A 26,095-nucleotide genomic window follows, 5' to 3' on the forward strand; every position below is an offset into this window, starting at 1 on the left:
CACTACAGTTGCTTCTTGCTTGCCTAAGTTCTATAGCTTGTCTGTGGGGGCAGGCTATAGAAAGCATGCCCAGCTTTTCCTTCTGCTATTTGCTATGGGAAACTTAAAAATATTTTAGGCTCCACCCCCTCAATCATTCTCTTTACCAATTTTGCTGTAAGTTAGATGGAAGGTAGCATTAGCATGGACTACCACTCCATCCACTTTTGTGGCTCTGAAATAAAATGAGAGCACTGTTTTGCATTCTCAATGTTTCCCACAGTGTAACTCTCAAAATGTTCTGAACTTAATTCTGACTTCAGAATAAATTTTCATTTGTTTCTTGCACAGCCCTAGGGTCTAAATCCAAACCTTCAGTCTTAACTATAATTTACTGAAAGAATCCATTTCACATCATGATCATGACAAGCTGCCTTGTCCCAAAAAAGGTGATGAAATAATTTTGTTTAGCTTTACACCTAAACCAGGGAACTGAGATATGAAATCATAGAAAAGAAATGACTGCTACTTTTGTTTTTTTAAGTAACACTTTCCTCCCTTTCATTATAATGAAACAAGCAATAACTGACGATTATATGGAAAGGCCCATGTTATTCTCTTGATAAAAATATGGAAGGTTATGCCATTGCTTTTTCTTCTGAAATTGTTTTTTTCAATTTCTTAGTCTAGGATTTCCTGATATTCTCCCATCCCAGTACTAAGTAGGGCTGACCCTGCTTAGCTTTTTCAAGTTCAGCCCAGATTGACTAGGTGATGGCTACCTACTGTGACTATAATTAAGCTTCTTACTAAAATCATATTTCTTAGGCTACTGTCACAATTATAGCACAAACAATATTTAACATAATGTAAATGATCCCATTTTATACCCAAATTCTTCTGAAGAAGGAGGAATTCAACTAAACTAAATATTCAAAATGGATGGGATAGACTTTCCTATTTTTGACTTCCCATTTCTCCTCTACCCTAAATTAGTAAAAGCAAAGCTTTTTTCTGCTTTAACTAAATTATAAGGAAAGCCTATGGTGTAAGAACAATGTCAACAACTCACATCAAACTGAACTTTTCTTAGTGTTCCTTGAAGCAAAGGGTGGAAGTTGACATAGTCTAAATCACCGCCATCAGTCCACTTGTTTTCATGGATATGCACCTGGAAGTATAAACCAATCCAAATCTTTGGGGGCATGCTGGGGAGTAAGGATGTTATAAAATCTGTTGGGAAGAAGACAAATATTTGCATGTTAGGATTAAACAGCTAAAGGAATTAACTTGCAGATCAGGGTGTCCATAAAGTCGAGCTGGCAGTCACAACTGTGCAATTGAAGCTACACCCCTTTTAACATGCATCACAAGTAAAAAAGGGGCAGAGCCTTGATTGCATGGCTGTGGCCACCATCTTGACTTTTTGGAAACCCCCCCCGACACCCCTGCATATATACTGCATATATAATATGATTAATCTTTTTTTGTTGTTAATTTCACCATTTTATCAATCTTCTCATGCAGATTATATACTAAGGCTCATTGATGGGATATCAGAACAACATCCATGGAAGAGGATCCCCCAGCGTCCACGGCCTGAATTCATTTACTTGTAAACACAGGCAGAGACAGTCTGCATTGCTCTCAATTGCTCCTCCTTCAGACAACAGTCATTTCTATTCTCTTCCACAAAGATACCACTACCATGCTGTACTTTTTATGTACCACTCACTATCTTGTCATCTCAAAGGATGGTAAAAGACTGTCTCCTTTTGCTGGACATTCAGAGATTAGTGCCTTCTAGTTAGTTTGGGGGGAGCATTATTAATCACTGCTGCTCTTTTTAGCTATGAGAATGAGAATGATTCTCAGCTCTTGTTTTATTTATTGTAAACCACCACCATAATACAAATATTATAATTAATTCATAAATAAATAATATAGATAATAAGGAAACATAATGCTTACATCCAAACTTACATCCAGGTTTGTGAGAATTCTGTTTTAATTTTAAAAATGGGAACTTCATAAGATTTTGAAAGAATAAAGATGATACCAACTGCAAAATTACAGTGCATTCCCATATAATTAATGGTAGTAGTCACCATCCCTAATTTTTCTTTGGAACAGGCAGTTTTCTACTACACCAAGGGGAAGGGGACGTAAGAGGATATGCGAGAATAATAATAATCAGATATTTAGTAGAACAAACAGGATATCTGCAGGATGCTCTGCCCCTTATATGTGGGCATGTGATGCCAAAACACATGTACAAAAGGGATAGAGTTGCATCACGATGCTGGCCTTGTGATTTGCCTTCCCCCCAGTGGATGTCCATGAAGAGAACCTTCATCTCATCTCATACACAAAGGCTTTCCCAGGAGCTGGTCCATAGATTCAGCTTCAAGTAATCAAGTTACAACATCTATGTATATGGGAAAGAGTCCGGAGATAGACCTTTGTATGGAATGTCTTCTCTTACCTTGTTCAGTCTGGCTTTTGATTGAAGGAAGGAACCCTCCTAAAGATTGACAATATTCATCTGCTTTTTTAAATGTCATGTCCTGAGGGGTCATCTTTCGATAACACTGTAAAAGATTTTTTTTTAATGTAACATCTAATGTACATATTTCACAAATGCTTTTGATACTCAGTTTAAACCGTATGTTTATGTAGTAGCCCAATATCCAGTTGGTTAGTTGCAAGTTATTACAGATCTTTAAATGTTCATCAAACTAATTTGGTAACCATTTCAAGTCACCTTCTGAGGACTGAAACATAATGTTCCAAATCCCAAATTATTTATGCTTTACCTTATTCAGGAAAAAAACCCAATTTTCAGGACAGCTTCCCTGAGGTGGTTTATAGTCTGATTCGCCTGTCTCCAATAACGACGCATTGTTTCTTTCACAAATGAAAGGGAGTTTTGTATCGCAACTTAACGTACCGTCTGCAGAATCATAAACAGAGAATTGTTATGCTGATACACCCTTACTCCAAGATCTCTCACTAAGCTTAATGTAGAAAATAAAACTGAGTTTTAATTGATGATTGTTTTTAATACCCTTGGTTTCAAATTTAATTTTATGCTTTCCAGCAAAGAGTCCTCAGTAGTTGGTATGATAAATTTAATACTGAATGAATGAATATATTAATGAATGAATGATAAGAATGGCCTCTTCGTTCAGAAGCAAAGCCTACAGATGGTCCCATGTTCAACCAGAGGATTTTTAGTTAAAAGTACTTTAGGTAATAGAGTCAGAAAAAAATTCTGCTTGAAAGTTTGGAGAGTTGCTATCAATGTTGGACTAGTAAGATAAATTGTTTGATTTAGTCCTGAAACTGCAAGTTCAGTAATAAAATGAAATATGTTAGAAGAAGTATATTAAGTATCAGAACAATCCAAATCCTCAGATCCAACAGGCTGAAAACCTGGTATTAGGATGATACGGAAAGGAGATGAACAGTGGAAGCTGACAGAATTCCTATAGACAGCAACAAGCTTACAGCCTCACAACAGTTATTTTGGGGGTGCAAACTATAAACTGTTTACCTCCTGTTGCTTTCAGTCAAGACAAGCATATAAGCAAAAAGATCCAGGAGGCTGAAGAGCAACCACTTACATTTTCTGACCTGGCTGACTCAAGTTGGCAGAATTGAGACTAAAAATTATGTGGTCTAAAGGATTAAAATGTACTTTATGTTATACCTTGAAAGAAAATTTCTATAAAATGATGTATCGATGGTATATGACACCCCAAAGATTATCAAAGATGTATGGGACAATCTCCAACGTTTGTTGGAAATGTAACCAACAAGAGGGGTCGTTTTACCATATGTGATGGACATGTAAAATTGCAAAGAAATTTTGGATTCAAATACAAATGTTGATGCAGAGCATACTACAAATACAGATTCCATTTAAACCGGAATTATTCCTGTTGGAGATAATGGACTTTCAAATAGGAAAGCATCTTATCAGAATTACTCAATACATGATTACCGCAGCAAGACTTCTTTATGCACAATTTTGGAAAACCCAGACACTACCAACAATACAAGAATGGTTGTTAAAACTGATGGAAATGGCAGAAAATGATAAACTGACTTGCTTATTAAAAGAAAACTCAAATAACTATTATCTTAAAGAATGGAAACCATTGATGGACTATTTGCAAAATGCAGGTGGGGTGAAGCTTACATGGGGATTTGAAGATTAGATTATAAATGTAATGGGATATATTTAGACAAAGAATTATTCCTATTTAATGTATTAAAAACTAGCACTTATCATAGCCTTATTATTTCTAAGACCAGAGATAGATTGGAAGTTATCTATTTTTCATATCTTTTCTTCTTTTACTTTACCTCACTTTTTCTTTTCTTTTTCTTTATATTTTGTATTTCAAATTTTCCTTTTCATTTCTAACTTTTAAATATGTATCTTTAAAATCTCAATAAAATATTATAAAAAAAAAAGACTAAAAATTATGTAGTAAGAAGCAAGCATCCCACACCGAAAAGCCTAAAGGAAAACTAATAAGCTATTCTCACTAGGAGAGAGTCTGAGAACATTTCTGAAAATGTGAACTGTTTAAAAAAAACAAATTAAAGCTATTACCTCTGAACCAGAATCTATAGGAGATATGCCAGCAGTTTCTGAAGTAATGGTCATAATAGCGTGAAAAAAAGCTTAAAAAGAAAGAAACAGAATATTATTTATTTTTTTAAAAAAGGAAACAAGGTACATGTAGCCACGGAGTGATACGCAAACAGTATGCCAGGGATAGAATGATGGCCATGCTCAATGACATCATCATGCAAGTTTACATCAAACATCAAGATACAAGTACATAATTGCAGCATTTACATGATCACGTAGTATGGTAAAATTAAGAGAAAGAAGCACTGGCATCATTTTTTGGATTCCTCCTGTGCAGAGACGTGCTCCTTTTGTCCATGTGTACGAAACACAAAAGAGAGGAAGGGTTTGGATCATGATTTCATTTCAACCATCTTGCCTGTTTCAATCCCACCCAAGATTCAAGCAATGCTCCAATTCCAACCCAGATAAAATCTCCACACCTTCAATTTGCATAAAGTAACATCTGAACTTTAAAGACTGCGTTTGGTCTGGGGCTCAACCGGCAGAGGCACAATCTGGCTCAGGACAATTACATTTGTACACCAAGACACTTCCTTAAAACTGCATTCTCTCCTGGGGCACCTTGAACTTAGCCTGCTCTTTCTGTGGAGACTCATCTGGCTTCTAATTTTACAATCGTTTTCAGGACCAGGGAAAGTTCTTTTAGCCTTGGTTATATTACAAGGCTGGATATAATGGATTCCCTCCGACTCCCGAACTGCATTTTACTGGATTAACGCTTTTTTATATTCTTATTGCTTCTTCGCTGCTTACAATCTTTTACAGGTCCTTTGGGTTTGAAATGGATTGTTTTCAGTTTGTTTTATTACAGCTTGCCCTGTAAATTTCTACCCTTAACAGTAATTGAAAATAATCAATAATTAGACAGTAATAATCAGAACGTAAGACAAACATAACAAGAATCCCTGCCCCCTCGTCCCCAGTTACTTGGGTTGAATGTTGAGGAAATGAGTCAATTATTTTACCGCACTAAGTTTAGCTTTCCGTTAGCGTTGACGTTCAAAAGCACAATACTTTCATGGCTATAGCTGAGATTGCTTTTTCTTCTGTCCACTCATTCTGCTTTCTTGCGGGTCTTCCTTTTTAGTTTGTGAGCCTGAGGACAGGTACTGGCTCCCCTACACATATTTGTCAGCTTCTCTGATAGCCTTTTTTTGATTAAGAGGTGGAGGTAAAATGATTCGAAAAGAATAAATAAATAAGAAAGATGGGTGCCAAAAGCATCTGCAGATCACACAGAAGTTGTACATCTATAGCAGATTATTTGCGTAAGGAATTCTGAACTCTGGCTTCAGTCTAAGCATCTCTAGGTTGGCTGAGGATAAAACAATCTATTAAAAACACAAGGGTGCAGTAATGGGACTGTAACTCAGAATGAAGAGCAGTGGGCAATAATAAGAATAATTCTACAAGTGGTAACATAACCAAGGCTAAGAGACTTTCTGGATGCTGAAAATTGTAAGCACTGGCTCCAGGCCAGCCTCCAGAGACGGGAACGTGACAAAAGAGAAGGTAGTTTTTCTTTCCACTACTCAGAGGAATTCTGATGGGAAGGACACTCAAATAAGTGCCCAGCTTATCATCTGGACAGGTTTAAGTAGAATCAAATGCTACCTCAGACACCAAAATCACAAGTCTTCAGGGGCTGAATCCCTGAACTGTGTCCACAAACAAAACACAAACACTTGAACTACTAGCAAGAAGGTTCATCAAATGTGCAATGAAATAGCTTCTTCAGTGCTGGGTTATGGCACTCGGGGTTTAAATCCCCATCTGGTCCTGAAATTAACCGAGTAGCTCTAGACAAGACACTCTTGGTTCAACCTGTTTTGGAAGGTTTTTGCTAAGACGTGGAATGACTTTGCAGATGCCACCCATGGCCTTAGCAGTGGCAGCTCCTGTCTGACCTTGTCTGGGCTTGGAAGCCTAGAGAGGTGGGCCTGGTTGCATTTGGATGGGAGACCTCCAGGGAATACCAGAGCTGTAGGCTAGATTAGGAAGTAGAAAAGTTATCCTGGAAGAAGACAAGGCAAATTACTTTCCTACGATTGCCAAGGAAACTATTCTTGAGGTCACCAGTAGTTGACCTCAACTGCAAGCAGATTTTACTTTTTATTTCTACGCTATCCAAGAAACTGGGAGAATGGATACAGTATGAATGGGATAATCCTACTCATTCAGTTACACACAGTGAAAACTTGAGACTAATGTGATAAGTTGCCATATACAAGTACACCCAAAGAACTTGTTTTTCTTTTTTCTTTTCCATTTGCATGTTAAAATAAAATTGGACCGGGTCCAGAGATATGCTCCCACAGGTGGAGAACCTCTCCCACATACTGAAGGGATTTTCCTAAGGTAGCCAAAAAAAAAGAAAAAAAAAAGAATGAACAAACAAAATTCAAAGGCATGCCTCCAATTGCCCAACTTTTCATAAAAGGTGCAAAAACTGGATACTAGCACAATCACTTGCACTAAATCTTGCAAAACTCTGCCTTCTGCTAGCTCATGTGCAACCGTTTATGGAACAGGAAAGTAGCAAACCTTTGACCAATCCATTCTGTTTTTAAATTTCCACTTGAACCACTGTAAAAATATGTTTTAAGGACAAAATGTATTGTTAAAATTAAAAAAAAAAAACACCTGAGATTTACCATTTCAGTATCTGACCTTCAGTCATATGTGGGAGATATAGCATTACACCTAGTAAATAATTTTCATAAAATAAACAATCCTTAGAACAACACAGACTGATGTTTCTACTTACTGGGAACTGTAGCGACTTGCAGGAATTCTATATTTCAACCACCAGTTCTGATCCTCGTCCAGTAGCTGCCAAAAGCAGATTATATTAGCATGAAATGCAATATCCTATGTTACACCTGTTCCATTCAATATTGAAAAATATTTCTCAGTTGCATGAGTGTGTAGCAATCTTTGAAAAGATGAAAAACCTCATGACTATTGGCTTGTTAGATGTTCACCTCAATTTCTTTTTAGGGCGCTCTAATGTCCAAGCCTCAGCCCAATGTAAAATCATTTCCCGCAACCACAGGAATAAAAGATGTGCAAAGTTTACTGCAGCACAGTATCTGCAGTCAACATTTCTAATATTACTAACGCTGTAAGACAATGTATTACAATATATAAGAAATTACAAATTGTTTACCATGTATGCAAGGCAATGAAAAAACAGCATGATTTAATACAGGCACATCATAGGAAAAATTATACAGTATCCAGATATCTTACTAAATCATAAGACTGGCTTTGTGCTAAATGTGGTTCATGCTGACTTCACCTACAATCTGATCCAACTAAGAAACCATCCACGGTTTCCCAAGCTTTGTAAGATATGCAGTGTGAGAACTTTTGTCAAACCCCTTGAATTACAGCTGAAAGTCCTGACTTCGCTCCCATCTGGGTGTGTTTCCTTTCAACTTCAATGTGGTGGTGTACAGAGGCCAAATGCCAAAACAGTTATCTTTGTTCCAATATTTCTGGTCCTGACTGTAGTTTGCTTCAGTTATGGCAACTGGCTTCATTCTCTGGTTTCTTCTAAGTGGACAAAGCCAAATTCCCCATTAAAATATCTTAATAATCAACCCACAGGTAACTTTTTGTTGTTGTACCTATTAGTGGGTAGAGCAGTAGAGGTACACAGGAGATGTCTCTGGGAAGGCAGCCATACCACGAGGTGCAGGTATGGGCAACCCACAGACTTCAAGTGATCTCCAGAGTCCTCTAGAACTCACTGCTGAATTTTAGCAACAAATTATTGAATAATAGCAGCATGATTTCCTATTCATTTTTGCAGAAAACAAAAGAAATTTGCCTCTGATGGGATTAATGCACCTCTAAAAAAATCCTCCACCAAAATCCCCAAAGAAAAGGAATGTTGGCAGTCATTTTACATAATAGAAATTACCCAAAATATAAATTAATACATTACTTTTACTATTCTGTTTAGAATTCCATTCAGTGCTGTGAAAGAGGTCACATAAGCTAAATCACTTCCATTGTTAGAACAATACAAGGAAGCTTCTTGATAGCTCAAACGCTTATTTGGCACGAACCAGAATTCTGACCCATCAATATTCACTGCTGGCCCATGAATTCCTTCTTCATCTACGAAGAAAGAAAATCATACACAGAAGCTTATATTCAGTGCAACCTAACATGAACAGGCAACTCTTTCCATGTAATTTTGGAATCACTATGTAACAGGGAGGCTGAGTGAATCAAGGTTAAAAATACTGGGCTTAGAGTCACACGATTGAATTTGACTTAAATTCTCCATTAAGTCTGATTTCAAGCAAAGGCATTACAACTCCATCACACAACCATTTTGCTAAAATTAAGAAGTTTATTAACATTATTCAAGAATTAAACCTATCAATTTTCTTATTAATTACATATTTTAACCAACTCACCAGTGCAAGAAAGACTGGGTCACGCCTAAAACTGTTTTGTGAATGGTCATGTTGGGAAGGTAATTATTCTGTATTTCATTTACTTATGACTTAATGAGTCAACCAACTCATCCTACTATTATGGGCACTATTGTGGAGTAGGAGTAAATATGCTTCATGACATTCACATACAAATAACACAATTTATGTACTTGCATCAGATGTCATGACATGAGTGCATCATTTATGCAATGACATCATGACGTGTCAACATTTTGATATCAGAGAATCACAGAGTTGGAAGGAACCTTAGACATCATGTAGTCTAATCCTTTGCTTAATGAAGGTTTTACTACACATAGGCCTCACTTAACAACCATTCGTTCAGTGATTGTTTGAAGTTACGGCAGCACTGAATGAATGGTACTTATGCCTGGTCCCCAAAGTTATGGCCGTTGCAGCGCCCCCTCGGTCATGTGATCAAAACCTGGGTGCTTGGCAGCCCACCCGCAGTTACAGCAGCAGGGGCGCTTCAACTCCTCACACCTGCCTATCTCTCCCCATCTCTGCCTTGCACGGTGGCATTCCTTGGCAGTGGCACTGACATCGAAGTAGAGACCCAGGGCCTTCAGCAGTCTCAGTCGGCCGCTGCCACCCCCGGGCCTCTACTTCAGCCTCAGTGCCGCTAGTGTTGCCACTACCACCAAGGAGTGCTGCCTCAAGCCCCATACCGCAGCCAGCCACCACAGTGCAAAGCCCCAGCCACCCCCACCACCTTGCACTTTGCAGGCCCTGCTGCCCCTTGCCATTTTCTTTTCCTGCTGCTGACGAGGCATGCCCAGCCTGGACCTATGTGAGGCAGCTGCTGGCCACGCCAGGCCTTCTTGAGTCTGTGTGCGCCCTTCTCCAAATCACGCACTGCCTTCTTGCGACGCTTCGGAAGGCCTCAGAAGCACTGTGAGAAGCATCACAAGGCGGCAGTGCATGATTTGGAGAAGGGCGCACGCAGTCTCAGGAAGAAGGCCTGGCATGGCCAGCAACTTCCTTGCATAAGGCCAGGCTGGGCATGCCTTCGCAGCAGCAGGAGGAAGATGGCGAAGATCAGCTGGGGGTAGTAGGGGCGTCTGGGGCTTTTCGCTGGGGCTGCTAGCTGTGGTGCAGGGCTTGAGGTGGCACTCCTCCGTGGTGGTAGCTGAGACTGCTGAAGGCCCTGGGTCTCTACTTCACCTCTGTGCCACCAGTGCCACCACTGCTGAGCACTGCCACTTGCAGGGTGACCAAAAGAGCGGAGATGGGGGGGGGGAGTTCGGCAGGGATGGGGGGGAGTTCAAGAGGAAACAGTCTTACCTTACTGAGGTTCAGAGCTGGGAAGGACCAAGCTGGGAATGGCTTGGATCGGGGTGGGTCCTCTCCTAACGACTGGTGGGATTTGAGTGCCAGAATTGCTGTTGCTAAGTGATACGATCAGGTGACAATATGCTTTATGACTGAATTGCTTAGTGATGGAAATTCCAGTCCCAATTACCATCATAACCTGAAGACTACCTATATAAAACTGCTCAATGACCATTCAAGTCTCCAGAGAAGAACTCATCATGTCATGCAGTAAACTGTTTCACTGGCTGAAAGCCAGTACACAGACAGGAAGTTCATCCTGACCTCTAGTCTGAACCTACTTTCTTACAAGTAGCCCTCAGCTTACGATGGCAATTGGAACTGGAATCTCCGTCACTAAGCAATACAGTCATAAAGCGCAACCACATTTTTTAGCAACAGCAATCCCTGCAGTCCTGGTTGCTGTCATTAACCAAATCCCATGGTGATTAGGTGAGGCAACTTCCTGACAGCTTCCCACAATCAAAGTCAGTGGGGAAGCCAACAGGAAGTTGCAAGTCCCAGGCTGGCAGGCAGGTAAGTGGCTGCTCCAGGTGCGGAAGGGAGTGAGGGGATGCGCAGGGGAGGCACAGCAAGTGTTGGGGAGGATGCAAAGGTGTGCACGAGAGGTGCAGCGAGAATTGGGTAGGGTGCACATGAGAGATGCAGTGTGGTTTGGGGTGGGTGCACAACGGTGTGCAAAAGGTCCGGCGTACCTCAGGGAGGGTGAGAGGGGGTGTGCAAGAGGCGTGCTGCAGATTGGGGAGGGTGTGGCCCAGCTGGGGAGGGTGCACGAGAGGTGTGGCGCAGGTTGGAGTGTGTGCAAGGGCATGGCACAGGTCAGGGAGGGTGTGCAAGGGTGTGGCGCATATCTGGTGGGCATGTGGGGGTGTGGTGCGGGTCAGGTGTGTGAGGGTCTGCAAGTCAGGGAGAACACATGGAGGTGTGGCGTGGGTCAGGAGGGGTGTGCAGGGCTGCAGTGCAGGTCAGTGAGGGTGTGCAAATGGCCAGTGTAGTGCAAGTGCAGAGGGGCTGGGGGAGGATGCGCAGGTGGAGGAGACTTACCCCGGCGACTAGTGACTTTCTCTGTCAGCTTTCCCATTGATTTTCTGGGGAAGCCAGCAGGGAAGGTCGCAAATGGCAATCACATGATCGTGGGGCGCTGCAACCAGCTGTAAGTGCAATATGGTTGCCAAGCGCCCAGACTGTGATCACATGACCGCAGGGGTGCTGGGATGGCCAGAACTCTGAGGACCAGTCATAACCACCATTTGTTCAGCACCGTCTTAACTTTGAATGGTCGCTGAACAAATGATTGTAGGTCAAGGTCTACCTGTATAGTTTTAGCCCATTGGTTCTCGGACAATCAATAAATTCACTATCACAACATTTATTTTTTACAGATTAACAACATACCTAACCTTTCGGATTCTCTTAAATTTGTTACTGAATGTTGAAAAGAAACTTCTTTCGTTTTTCCTAAAGCTTGGCCAAGTTCTTTCTGGGTAAAGGCGTATTTCAAATTTCAATCATATAAAGCTTATTTCAAGTTTTAATCACAGAATATGGATTGCTAATGTATGTTTAGAGTGTTGTGAAAAATATTATTCATGCAAGTGTGCAAAAGCTCCAATGCACACTCTGGCTATTCGAAGTACAGGTAGTCCTCACTTAATGACCATTCATTTAACAATGGTTTCAACTTATGACAGCCTCAGAAAGGGTGCTTTACAGCCCATAACGCACTTCTGGCCGTCGTAAAACGTCGTCCCCCCTGCAGTCACATGGCTGCATTTTGGGCATTTGGCAACCGGCTAACATTTATGACCGGTTGCCAAGCGCCCTGTGATCATGTGATGACCATTTGCAATCTTCTCTGCCAGCTTCCCCATTGGAAGGCACGGCAGTGTGCAGGAACGGAGCTCAAATCCTGAAGATTTGAGCTCTGTTCCTCGAGCCCCAGGAAGGATTTCCCCTCTGTCCATGGAGAGGAGGGCAAATCCTTCGGCGGACTATAGGAACGTCTGAGAGTGAAAGGGAGGATTTTAGTGAGTGTGCTGGGAGTGAGAGTGCTTTAGTGAGAGTGCTGGGAGGATTTTAGCTCTATGCAGAGCTGAAACAGTTTGGCAGGCAGCCCTTTCGCTGTCAAAGAGCTGCCTGCTGGGAGGATTTCAGCTCCACACGGAGCTGAAATCCTTCAGCAGACAGCTCTTTCGCTCTGTCTGCGTAACGACCCAGGAGATCGCTTAACAACTGCAACTGGGAGTGCCTGGATTGTGGTCATTGAGTGAAGCAGTCATGTGGGTGTCTCACTTAATGACCACTTCTCTCAACGACCAAGATTTCAGTCCCAGTTGTAGTCGTTAGGCAAGGACTACTTGTAGTTGAACTGGGATTAAGCCAACAATCCCATCTGTTTGAAAGCTGCCATGAGGCTGCAAAAAGGAAGGTCCCTGAGCTCAACAATGAAGTGTATGAAAAGAAATCAGCTCACCTGGTTTGTACCATTCTGGTATCTTTGGAGTGCTACCTGTTGATAAGGAAAAATCATATCACTGGGTGTACTAATATATCCTTGGTTAGAAAAGGATACGTGTCATTGTTTTACCTTACAATTGGAACAAACTTCTAGTAAAACAGGAGCATATAAACATGAATTCAACAATAATTTAACACCCCCCTATGCATATAAACTTTCTTGAGTTGCTTTAAACACTGAAACTAATTGAGGCATGAATACCCATGTTCTAAAAAGCAATTCTAGTCTCAAGGTAACTTCCTCCTCCTTCTACATAAGACAGACTTTCCTTTGCTCTTAATATTACACTTTCACACTGAAGTGATTCAGAAAAATCCAACATTTAATTGATCAAAAATCCTAAAGAGCTCTTGGAAGAGTTGTATAAAGATGTGGTGTGATATTACCATACTCTAAATGGGTGCTGCAAGTAGCAGCAAATGGAATCAAATAGATCTGATTATTCAGAGAACAATTACTTCATGGTACGGAATTAATTTTCCTATCCATTAATAGCCAGAGAGAAAGCAAAGAAATTACACTAATGTTTTGATCAGTTGCCATATATCTCTGGCAAAGTCTTGTTCCAAAACACAAAAAGAACTTACAATTTGAGAATGCTGGCCCCAAGCATTTAAGCACCTGAGACAGGCTATACAGTAGAGTAAAAATGTAACGATCTTTCAATAGCTAGCTTGGAGGGCATCCACATTCTGATATCAGGTGGTGCTTTTTCTTTGTTTAACAGCATTGCTGGCCCAGTTAAAATAGGATGGAAAGTCAAACAGTAGTTTTAATTTGGAAAGTACACAGTGGGCCCATGGTTCTCAGATTAGAGCAGGCATTTACATAAACCTTCAACAACTGCTTTACTTCAAGGACACTATGCGTTGTGCAGAGCCTGTTAACTTGTGGAAAGAAAAGGCTTTGGGTCTGAACCACTACAACTAAGAGAGGCATCTGCACTTTTATACTGATGGTGAAATATCAACTATTTTGTTTGGCTTTGTTGTTGTTTGCAATAAAGATTCTTATTCAGCCAAACTGTGTCTGCTAAACCGTGACTTATGCCAAGTCCTAACCTAGGAAATAAGTTTACTCATGCAAAGTCATGAAGTCTGTGATACGCTGCCAGATCCTAGTTGGAGGATACTGACATTGGTAACATTAGGATAGAAAAAGGAAGAAAATGCTTTTATATAACACATTTTTGAAATAATGTATACCAAACTTCGGACTTCAATGTTTGATTTAACCCTCAGTCAGACAGAAAAGAACTCCAGTTTTGGAAAAAAAACAAAAAAAACCTATTACATTTTCAGAACTCGGTTTTTTAGGGTTACAGGAAATTGGCCAATCATGATGCTGACACATTGAATGAAATAAAGGTGAAGATATCTCTAAAAATGCTTTAATCCTACACACACTTATCTGGAATAAGCCATGCTGAATACAGTGGATCTCCTTTCTAAAAAAATAGACTAAACAATCTATGTTTGAAATTAAAATGTACCTTTAGTGATCTGGCATACCCATTCAAGTTTTACACCACAATGGAAAGGTTTTAAGTAAAAATCCTGTTCTCTATCATCAAAGAAGTAAAGACCCCACAGTGGCCGGCGTTTAGCTTTGAGCGTCTATAAAATCACAAAAGAAAAGCAGTGACAATATACGTGATTTCTTTTTGCAGGAAGTACCAGTAACTGTCAAGTAAGTAAGCATCCATAAGTCCTGTTAACAAACATTTCCTCCCTTCTTATTAGCCCATTTAATTATTAGAAGTGAATCCCTGTGTTCAGTAGAATTTTCTTCTAAATGTACAAAGGCAAAAAAAAAAAAAAAAAAAAACCCTCACAGAAGAATACTTATACTTAAAACTGGGTAACTGCTTGATGTAGAAAAGCAAGTTTTGAAAGATACTGTTTTCAGCTGGTAATCAACAAAAGGATTCCAAGCATAAACGTGGAACTCCAACAGGTAAAAGCAGGGTCCAGGTGAGTGATGAGTGCAGAAGAAGTACAGGATCGAGTAAGGGACGGGCTAAACGTTCTTTCCCTCGGCTGGGAATAGTTCCATTAGCACTGATGATGTTACCTAGTTAGATATTGAAACGTCTGCAAGAAAACAACCAAGCTCAGAGAGCGCCAAGGACTCCATAGTTCAACCCTGAGCTGCATATATTCTAATCTTCTCTTAAACTCAATGGGACTCACTTTTAAGCAGGGTTAAACGAATGAAACACAACCCTAAGCATACTTATTCAGAACTGAATTATGAGATTGCAGTGTTATGCTTGATATGTTTACAAGCAGATATATTTAATGATGTATTTATCAAAGACTACACATATAACTGAAGTACTCATTTTAAGTTAGAATTTATCTTTTCAGCTAAACAGCATCCAATTGCAAACCAGCATACTGAAAGGATCATTGCTGCTATACTTTTCAAAACACAGATTATACTATGCACGTTATTCCATTCCAATGTAATTTTTGCAAATGGAACATAGTTGTAAAAGGCTGTCACAGCAATCTTAAATCATTTAGCTATCCAGGGAAGGGTATGAATAAGATGGGCATGCCAGGGCATTTGCAGAGAGGCTGCAAGCATCCAGGAGATTCTGGTTATTTCTAGAGTCTAGTTATGTCTATGTTCCTTCCAAGAATAAGATCTCTACTAGGGTGTCCTGGGGATGAGACCGTAAAGGCACAAAGGTGGCCCTGGACTCATTCTGGTTAATGGAAAGACCCCAGGACTGTTTCCAGCTCCATCTGGAACTGATATATCAATTTCCTCCATTTGAAAGCAAGGTGAGCGTATGAGAAAACAAGAAGCCCAAAGGCACGGAGTAATGCAAGCCTGCATCCTACTCATCTCTCCTAGGCTGTTCAAATAGGGGTGGAGTCTTACTCACCAGCCCAACAACACATGTCTTTCTGTGCTCCTGCCTTTTAATTCTATACTATTTTAAACAGTTTATTTTACATTTTTTTTCTCCTTTTAGATAGCTCCAGTCACATAAGTATATTAGGCTAATGTAGATTTTAAATTAGATTCTTATTATTAGATTATTTTAAATATATTTACAATTTTCTACAACGAGACGATTGTGGAGTAAAAGTGTCTGAGCTGACTGCCCAACATGGGAAAAAGGAAGAAGAGACATGGAATTAGCCCGGGTTCTCGCTCCTCTTCAAAATCAGCTAAACAACCAAAGATAGAAGAACTTTTCACACAAAACGAAAGTGTAAGTAAAGCAAATCTTCCCTCCTTTCCAACAAATTTGCAGCCCTTGAATCACTTGAATGGGACTTACAAACAGAACTAGAAAAACAACAGTTGTTAGAGCTTTCATTATCTGTCGAGGAAGAGCTAAATGAAAACCTGGACTCCCTTTCGGTCTCTGACTGTATGTCTTCAGTACAACTTGCTAGTTCTCCTAATAACTCTAAGGAAAATAAAAATAAGTTGAAAAATAAGATACAAAATCCAAACTTGGAGAAGCTCCCCTGGGAAAATACAACGGAGTGGATGGCAAGGCAATGTCTTCTTACAGCTCAAACTGTTATTTCGCTATTTGAACTGTCAACTATAAAAAATGATTTAGATCTGCTGTTCAAATAGGCAGGGATGTGGCCATAGTGCAGTATCCCCCCCATCCCCCATCTTTTAGGGCTGTACTATAAGACCTGGTTCCCTGCTAAATGTGACGAAGCAATTCCATAGTAAAAAGAAAACTTAGCAGGAAACAAGCTAAAAAGTCCTTAGGGCAGACTAACTGACTAAACTGCAGGAATTATTGCAAGTATTAGATTAACCATGTTACTTTATACAAACATAGCACAGGTTCTCCCACTATTTTCTCCTCTTTAGGAGTTAGTAATCAAAAATGTCACAACGCACCTTAACAGCTGCACAATCTCGAGCATCATAGTCATCTTCTCTAAATTCCGGGGGCATAACAGGAGTTGAGACCTACAAAGAAAGAACTATGATAAAGCTGTAGGTTATTAATATTAATTAGCACGTTTTAGCAACCCCAGTATTGTAGGGGCAGGAATCTTGAGAAAATTTTTTTAAAAAGTACTTTCAATACTCAATACTAGATATATGGTTTTAACAGACTGCACCAGATTACCTTCTGAAATTCCATACTGACAAAGCATTTAAAGGCCACACTATGAATTAGTTACTGATCATAATCCAGAATTTCATTTTCATTCTGTGAAATCTGGAATCCTACATATGTGGTTCTTTAATTCATTGAACAAGATGGAATTTATATAAGGATCTGTTCCCTCCAATGAAGTGACCACAGCAGCCCTTGGATGAGGACCTCCATGTGCTTAACAGGGTCCTTGCATTAATTGTGTCTAAATAAATCCTCCAGAAAGTAATTACTTTCCATGTAAAGCAACAGTAAATTGGCACAGGTTTTGGACTTCTAAACATTTTCATAACCAAATTATGCTACTGTACCTTCTTCACCTTTATTGTTTTGAGTCTATTTTACTTTTCCTGTGCAAAATATGTCTTAATGTTCTCCAATTTTTTTCAGAATTTCACCAGCATTCTCCCAGCTGGGATTAGATCCTTTGGTATTCTTGGTATGGTCAGTTTAACTTACAGGCTTATCGTCACTCCACTGCCAAGATCCCAGAAGATCAGGATTCCTCTTATTTAGCCCAACCCAGACCCATCTGTCATCACTGTAAATAAAACAGTAAAAAATATAAGGGAATTTTCAACACAATTGTTTTATTACTTTTGCATATTTGATGATCATCTTCATCATGTAAGACAATAGCTCTTTGGAGATGCCCAAATTTGTAAGCATGCTAGGAGATTATTTTGCCAACCTGCTGGTTTAGCATTGCATACACATTTCTTTATAAATATTTCCTTAATAAACTACATATATAAAGCCTGTAACGCATAAGTGATTAAAAGATAGAAAACAAAGTCATAAAGATCAAATGGGCTTGGCTTGCATGGTCTGGAATCTAGACACAGAATTCATTAAGAAAAAAAATCAAATATAGAAGCTGCACGTTGTGATGGTAGTGGAAGGCAAAGCACTCGGGGGGATATCAATGCCAGTAAATAAATACTGTACCATATATACTTGCACGTAAGCCCATCCGCAGATTAGCCAAAACTTGAATTTTAAAGCAAAATATCAGGAAAAACGTGCCACCTGCAGATAAGCGATCCACATTTTTCATGGTAATTTTGTTAACATTTTGAGGGTCTGTTTATCCACAGATGGGCTTACCCATAAATATATATGGGAATTACGGGTACTTTAAAAAAGTATTACCATATATACTCATGGGTAAGTCTATCCATGGATAAGCCAAGCCTGATTTTTGGGGTGTATTCTGACACTTAAAATTCTTGGTTTATCCAGGAGTATATACAGTAGATAAAAAAAAATAGTAACCCTGCCAGCAGGTTCTTTGGCAGTCACAGATTTTTTGTTTAGCAAATTAGTTAATTAGCTGCTATTGAGTTGGGATCAATACAGACAAACACTCTCTAACTTGCCTTGCCTCAGGTTGCCACAACCTGTAATTCTTTTAGGGACATTCCAGAAACATCTCTAATCTTATCCAACTACACTGTCTGTTGTCTTCCCTTTTTTCTACTTCTCTCTATCCATATAATGGTTTTTTTAGTTCATCATCCACTTATATGCCCCCCCAAAAATATCAGTTTCTGCCTGATCATCATTGCCTCAACAAAACAGTCTTTATTTCTTCCAGGATTAATCTCAAATACATACACACTTCTGATAGTACTCAGCATACAAAAGAGAAGATGTACAGTATAAGTATTGGAAAGATTCAACACTTGGTTGTTTATTTAATTGATCTTATTACAGTTTTCTCTAGTTTAGAATAGAAATGATATGAAATCACACCATAGTACTTCCATTTTTTTAGGAAAAAAAAAAAGCATAGGATCCACTCTTTCACACCTGAGAGGAACTATCCAGAAACCTCAGTCTCCCTTTCCTCAGTCTCAAGATGCCCCTAAGAGACCGATTAAGATCACTTGACTGTTCAGCTATTTTAAAAGCTGTTAATGCTACTTATCACATCTGTTATGGTATAAATACATGAAGATACATTGAAACATCAATTAAATTCACTAAAATACTAGGCTCTCAAGAACATTACCTGATGGTCTCCCTCAGTATTGTATGGAGCTCCCTAATTTCTTCTGAGTGGCTGAAACTAGGAAGATGTCCTCCAAGAGCCTCACAAAATCTCTCAGCTTCCTCCCAAGTTCTGGTTCTCAGCACTCTTTCCTTATGAAAGAACTTCGTAAGAAAACAGAAAAAAAATCCAGTTTAACTCTATACAGTATTAATATTTTTTTCCTATACATATACTGTATGCCTTTTACTTCAAAGTTCTTTTATGGACTAATGAACTTTCCAATCTGGTTATATCCAGCTACATTTCTATTTTGTTTTGTTTTATTTCAAATCTACAAAAAGTTCATCAAATAAAGTGTCCTAAGTTTCTTTGGTTGGTTCTCAAGTCCCATGACTGCTACTCCATTCATTTGAAGTTCTAACTGAAGGAAATTATTTTTAATTTATTTCTCCTTTCCATGCAGCCTCTCTGATCTCTGAAGAATCCAACATGAGGGATGGGAGAGCTATCTTCAGGAAAAATGGGAACTCCATAGAATTCCTCCAAGTTATGCCAGCAGAAGCATTTGAGGGAACAGCTCAGAGCATCTCAAAACAATTAAGGTTGAAGTTACAACAGGAATTCAACATGGATCTGTATGAGAGCAAATTCACAACATTTGACGTAATAGATTTTGTTGCAGCGTAGAAGGCTGCATTGACTGAAGTCTACTGGTACCCATTTTTCTTTGCTCAAAGATCCATGCGCACAAAATTGATTTGCTTGCAAGAAATGTTTCTGAAAAACAAAGTATGTGTCCAAAAGTTGAATTTAGGGAAGCTAATTTTGGTTTAAAAAGGCTTATTTTCATGGCATTTACTTTAAAAATCCTGCTTTGGGGCAATTTGTGTTTTTTTCAGAAAAACATTTCTCAGGGAATTGATATTAAAACTTAGTTTAGAGGAAGTTATACACAAAACTGATCCCATATCAAGCATTTCTGCCCAACTGGTGGAAATTATTCCATTTGAGAAAGAGGGAGAAGAAAGGAAGGAAGGAAATACATGTAACTTTGGTTAATATATAATGGAACCTATGACAGCAGAGGAGAACAAGAAAACCGGAAGTAGTTCAAGAATGTTTTCTTAAGAACTGGAAAAATGAATAAATTAATTCAGCAGAAAGGATATAATACCTTTAATTTAATAGACATGATACCTTATAACAAGCAAGACCTGAACCCCTGGACCACCCTTGTGGGCAAGGGTCAGTGACTTTTGGCAGTATCTCTGGTTCTCTCTTTGGTCCAATGTATTTCTTGCAAATAGAGTAAGCTTTAAATGTTTGGCAATTCTTGACTTCCCATTTTCCAAGGTGTCTTCCACTTGACATTGCCACACATCCTCCACGAAATTCTAAAAAGTTGATGCTTCAATTATTTATGTGATATTTAAGAAAATGGTCATCCAAGGCTGTATCATGAAACAAACATTAGCACTTCACTAAGTTCAATAATTTACCTGGTTGAAAGGAACCCCAATTTGTGAATGTTAGTATTTCATTCTTTCCATCCACACTTCCCCATCTGTATTCCCCTGAAGAGCTGAGATCTTGCAAGCCAGTCCAGAAGTACTTTTCTTCAACTTTATTGTGCATTCTAATTAAATTATTTATGAATTCTTGTTCAAATCTGTAAAGGTCAGAGATTCAGTACAAAGAACAAGTATCATCAAATGTACAAAATATATTTAGCTAGGATTAAAGGGAATATTTCTGCAGGATATAGCATATTTTAAAATTTGTTTAAGAAATATTTGGCAAATCAGCCATTGCTTGAACAATTTTATGCATACAAAGTGTAACACTGTACATTACCTATTTGCTATGGTAAGATTGCAGACATTTCCAAAGGAGACTTCATTCTTGTCAATCTTATAGCAATAATCTCCATGTTTCTTCCATTCCTAATTTAAAGGATGATAATCATTTATTCAAAGGTAAAGGCAACAGGTGATATAAAGTGATTGCATACACATTAATAGCAAGGTGGGAATAGTGAGCTGGTGCAAGCAGCCCATTTGCTTATGCCCTCTTACTTTTCACAAAGAGTTTGCTATTTATCTTGTTTTAATGTCCTGTTATACAACCATATTATTAAAATTTAAGCCAGTTTATTTAAAATAGAAACTAAACATGAAATTAAACACATACACTTTCATACACAACCCAAACCTCAAGACAGACTTTCAACTGGAACTTCCAATGATATAATGCTTGTTTAGATAGAGAAAGATAATTGGAAAAACTGAGAGAGAATTGTTATCCTCCCAGTTTTGTGGATTAATTTTTTGGGTATCATTATTGATTGATTGATGATGATGGTCAGATCAGTGTCAACTCTCAGTGACCAGACAGATAGATTTCATCCCTGATGATCTATCTCTAACCTGGTCCTTCAGGTCTTCCAGTGGTGGTATGATCATAACTCTGTGTAATACCCATTTCTGTTATCTTCCTGCTAGTTTCTAAACTACTGATATACAAGTCAAAACATGAGCCCCTATAGAAACCAATGAGTATAAAAATCACAGAATCAAATGCAATAAGATAGTTGATGAAAATAACCCAAGGCTTTGGAGAACTCTCCGAATATAAAACCAATGTTTAAAACGAACAAGAGATTTAATGCAGGAAAAAGATGATTTCCTATGGAAGGGATTTGGCTGCCAGACAATAAATTCTCTGAAATATCTGGGTTTGTATTTGACAGGGAATATCAAGAAATGCATCAAAATAATTATGTCAAACTTCGGAAAGAAATTACAAGAGTTTTTGAAAGATGGAAAAATTGAAAGTTTTCTTGGTTAGAATCAATTATGACAATTAAGATTATTAAGAATGTATTTATTTCAAATGATACCTATTCTGATTCCAGAAAAAAAATGTACAAAAATGTCAAAAAACTGTTAGTAAATTTATATGGAGTGGAAAACTCTCCCAGAGTTTAATATTTTACAAGACTCAAAAGACAGAGGTGGTCTCACTGTTCCAACTTTAAACTATATTTCAGAACAAGCTATTTGTCATGGCTAACAGAATGGATAAAATCCTCAAACAGTAGAATATTAACATTAGAAGGAGCCAGTCTAACTAATAGGCTTCATAAATACTTATGATACAGGGATATGAAAATTTAAAAGGACATAATGTAAGACAAAGCTTGATCAAAGTTTGGAATCTTACAAGAAAAATAGTAAGTCCAACAATCTCACTGCTAGTCTCTCCTTTAAATGCTGTTCATTTCAGAGATAACTATAATAAGTCCAATTATATATGCAGATATGGTCCATTTAGATTCCATGAACAGATTAAAGATATACCAACAACTATTTGGTGGAGGCTGGAACATATCAAGGTTGATGTACCTGCAAATTGCTGGACGAGTAAAAACTGACCTCAAAAATGAGGGAGGGATTCAAAGAAAAATGACAGAATTTGAAAGAACTTAAGGAGAAAAAGAACTGACTAAGGAACTACATCAGAGACATACAATTTTTAAAAAATTTCTATAAATATTGTACATCAGGCAGAGTATAACATAGAGAAAGTTAGAAACTAATACTTATGTATAATATTTTTAGTAGTTACTTCTTCTTTTCCCTCTTTTTTTCTTGACTTCTTAAAGAACAAATAGTGGAGATTTTGGCACTTAGCTTGGAGATTTAAATTCCTACTTCCATTATTAAAATGACTTAATGTAATGTATTTTTTAATGGTTTATTTCTAGTTAAAGATATACTGAACACTAACTGCACAATCTTAGTAATACTTTGTCCTCTTATAGCTATATCTGTACCAATTGTAGTTTTTTTTCTTTTCTCCTTTTGCTTGTTTGCTTTTTTCTTTTAAAAATGATTAATAAGAGCTGGAATAGTGGACTGGACTCAAGCAGGACTAGAAGCTCTAGATAGGAAGACCAGAAAAATTATGACAATGAATCACGCCCGTCATCTACGCAGCGACATTGACAGACTCTACTTACCAAGGAGTACAGGTGGGTGTGGAATGTTGCAAGTGCACCGGACAGTTGAAGAAGAAAAAAAGGCATTGGAAGAATATCTGAAGGACAGTGAAGAAAATGCACTGAAGCTAGTATACCATGAAGGCTTACTGAATACCAAAGAAACCAAACTGATTTGGTTTGAAAAGAAAGATCAAATAAAGAATAAAAAAGAGACATGGCAAGGCAAAATATTAGATGGTCAGTACACAAAAAAGCTAACAGGCAAAGCAGATAAGAACAAGACCTGGCAATGGTAAGAGCAGGAAAGTTGAAGAAAGAGACAGAGGGGCTAATTCTGGCTGCACAAGACCAAGCCTTAAGAACAAATGCATACAAAGCCAGAATTGAGAAGACAGCAACAGACAGCAAATGCCGCCTCTGCAAAGAAGCTGAAGAACAGTGGACCACCTAGTTAGCTGCTGCAAGATCACACAGACTAACTACAAACAACGGCATGACAAAGTAGCAACAGTGCATTGGAATATCTGTGAGAAATACCATTTGCCTGCAAGCAAGAACTGGTGCGACCACAAAACAAAGTAATAGAAAATGAAGAAGCTGAAATGCTCTGGGACTTTAGAATTCAAACAGACAAACACCTGCCGCACAACACCCCAGACTTAAAAACTGTTGATAAAAAAGACAAAAAAGTCTGGATAGTGGACCTGGAGATGGCAGAATAGAAGAGAAAAAAACTGGAAAAAACCACAAAATACAAAGACCTGCAAATAGAAATAGAATGACTGTGGCAAAAGAGAGCAAAGATAGTACCAATAGTCAATAGGTGCCTTGGGTACAATTCCAAAACATCTGGAGCACCACTTGAAGACCATTAGCATTGACAAAATCACCATCAGTCAATTGCAAAAGGCAGCTTTACTTGGAACAGCTTACATCCTGCAACGATACCTTTGACACCATCAAACAACAACATCTGCCCGTCCTTGGGAAGGATTTGATAGGTGGATAAAATGCCAAATCCAGTCTAAATATCTGGCTGACTATGCGACCAACAATAATATAAACCAATGAGTCTTCAAAAACGAAATGTGAAATGAATGTTAGCCCCCAGGGGAGCTACTACAACACAAGATAACATAACATAACATAAATTCTGAGTTTTGATTGTTTGAGAGCAAGAAACTAGAAAATGTCAGAATAAGCAATCACTTCTTTATTAGTTTTACTCATTTGTGCGAAGGGAAGCAAAAGCAAATGGATAGCCCATTGGCAAATCAAACAGGACAAGCTGGACATTTCAACTGTAAAACAATGATGTATTTTTAATAAAGTATATATTGTCCTCCAAGAGGAGGTTCATCATCATCATCATCATCATCATCACCACCACTACCGCCACATCTGTTGTATTTCTACAGAGACAGAAAGGTGAAACTAAAAATTGTCACTACTCAGAAATCAATTACACATGGTTATAAAAATGTACCATCCTTTCAAAGATACCACAAAAAAGACAGATGCTTAGTCTTTTATTGACTATGTCAGAAATCCCAATAATTCAAGGCTATATTTTATATTTATTATTGAGCCTAAAGCAGCAAATATGTTGGGTACATCAAATATATACAGAAGTTTTTGTTCTGTCTTTACCTCATTTGGAGAACAATCTTTATCAGATTTTCGTTCATCTAAAACGTTTCCTTTTTTCATGCACACAAACTTAAGCCTATTGGTACAAGGTAGGATGTTCCATCGGCCAAACTACAAAGAGGAGGAAACCAGTAATTTTAGAACTCTCAAAGACATTATCTTCTAAATGGATTGCTTTTCAGTTGTTCATGCATTTTTGCACCTTTATTCACATTATAAAAACACATAGAAGAAATCTATTTCTCCACCCAAGTCCTTGAAATATAACTCTGTGAAATACTTCTCATAGAACACTGAATTAAAAATAGAATAGCATGTGAGAGGTTAATATAAAATTAATCTGAGGTTAATGATTTCTTCTATCACTCCTGTAAACTAGAGTTATAGAAAATTCCACATACCGTATTTTTGCGACTATAAGACGATACTTTTTTCTAAAATCCTTACGCTAAAAATTGAAGGGCGTCTTATTCAAGGAAGTCAGCCGAGGAGAGAACCGCGCGGTTGCAAAACTGCCCATACTTTGTCTCTGCAGACAGGCTTCCTCCTATTGCTAGCCTCCAATCACGAGCGAAATAGCTTGTCTCCCAAACAGACTTCCTCCAATCACGAGCCTTATGTAACTGACGTCAGCTGATGCTGAACAAACCAATTAGAGGAAGTCGGTTTGCAGAGACAAGCTATCGGCAGTTTCACTTGTGATTGAATGTAATCAGTTATGCAAAAGAGCCTGGAAACAGAGCTGCAGAGAGACGGTTTGGACCTCCTCCCACCGAGTGTATCAGGTAAATGTTACCTAATTACTAAATAAAAAGGTGTTCTGCACTCTCTTTAAAATATTGATTTTTTAATTTTGGGTTGGAAAAGTGGGGGTCGTCTTGTACATGGGGGTGTCTTATTGACGGAAAAATACGGTATTTCTACTGGACTGGAAAACTGCTCTAAGATGTAAATTTGCAATAATGACTGTAAGTTCCATTGAAATCAGAGGGTCTTAATTCTGAGTAAACATGTTCAGGATTGCTAAACAAAAAAACTCTCCTGTAACTTTTAAACACTTTTCATTCAATCTCATAAAAGAGAATTTGCATTTGAAATTTCTTTCAAAGGAGAAAAGCATTTTGGTGAAATTTCAGTAAGTGGAGTCTGGCATCCTCCCATTTGGTTACAAAAGGCCAAAGGATGCATGTGAACGACCTCACTTTCACTATCACATCACCCTCCAGAAGTCTGCAGCCTCTCTGTCTTCTAATTCTTCAGTGCAAGAGAAATCTGAAATAAGTTCTCAAACACTCGGAAGAAAGAAAAAACAGTAACCTATTC

The 26,095-nt window shown here is 38.4% G+C and overlaps 1 protein-coding gene across 1 annotated transcript in view; it reads right to left on the reverse strand.

Annotated features, from left to right (window-relative positions):
- The window catches only part of LY75 (lymphocyte antigen 75), a 79,761-nt gene that overhangs the window by 22,046 nt on the left and 31,620 nt on the right, over window positions 1-26,095 (reverse strand). The window contains exons 9-23 of the mRNA XM_015891578.3: window positions 24,773-24,883; window positions 20,974-21,062; window positions 20,619-20,788; window positions 20,317-20,513; window positions 19,138-19,280; window positions 17,583-17,664; window positions 16,859-16,930; window positions 14,466-14,589; window positions 12,929-12,964; window positions 8,601-8,776; window positions 7,416-7,480; window positions 4,604-4,674; window positions 2,796-2,932; window positions 2,465-2,570; window positions 1,052-1,212 (exon numbers count right to left, since the gene is read on the reverse strand). Of these exons, the coding sequence (XP_015747064.2) occupies window positions 1,052-1,212; window positions 2,465-2,570; window positions 2,796-2,932; window positions 4,604-4,674; window positions 7,416-7,480; window positions 8,601-8,776; window positions 12,929-12,964; window positions 14,466-14,589; window positions 16,859-16,930; window positions 17,583-17,664; window positions 19,138-19,280; window positions 20,317-20,513; window positions 20,619-20,788; window positions 20,974-21,062; window positions 24,773-24,883 (1,740 nt within the window). The remainder of the gene's footprint in view (window positions 1-1,051; window positions 1,213-2,464; window positions 2,571-2,795; window positions 2,933-4,603; window positions 4,675-7,415; window positions 7,481-8,600; window positions 8,777-12,928; window positions 12,965-14,465; window positions 14,590-16,858; window positions 16,931-17,582; window positions 17,665-19,137; window positions 19,281-20,316; window positions 20,514-20,618; window positions 20,789-20,973; window positions 21,063-24,772; window positions 24,884-26,095) is intronic.

This window comes from Python bivittatus, unplaced genomic scaffold, assembly GCF_059951505.1.
Source record: "Python bivittatus isolate LINGU-HERP-01145 unplaced genomic scaffold, Pbiv_v1 ctg000480_np1212, whole genome shotgun sequence".
NCBI lineage: Eukaryota > Metazoa > Chordata > Lepidosauria > Squamata > Pythonidae > Python > Python bivittatus.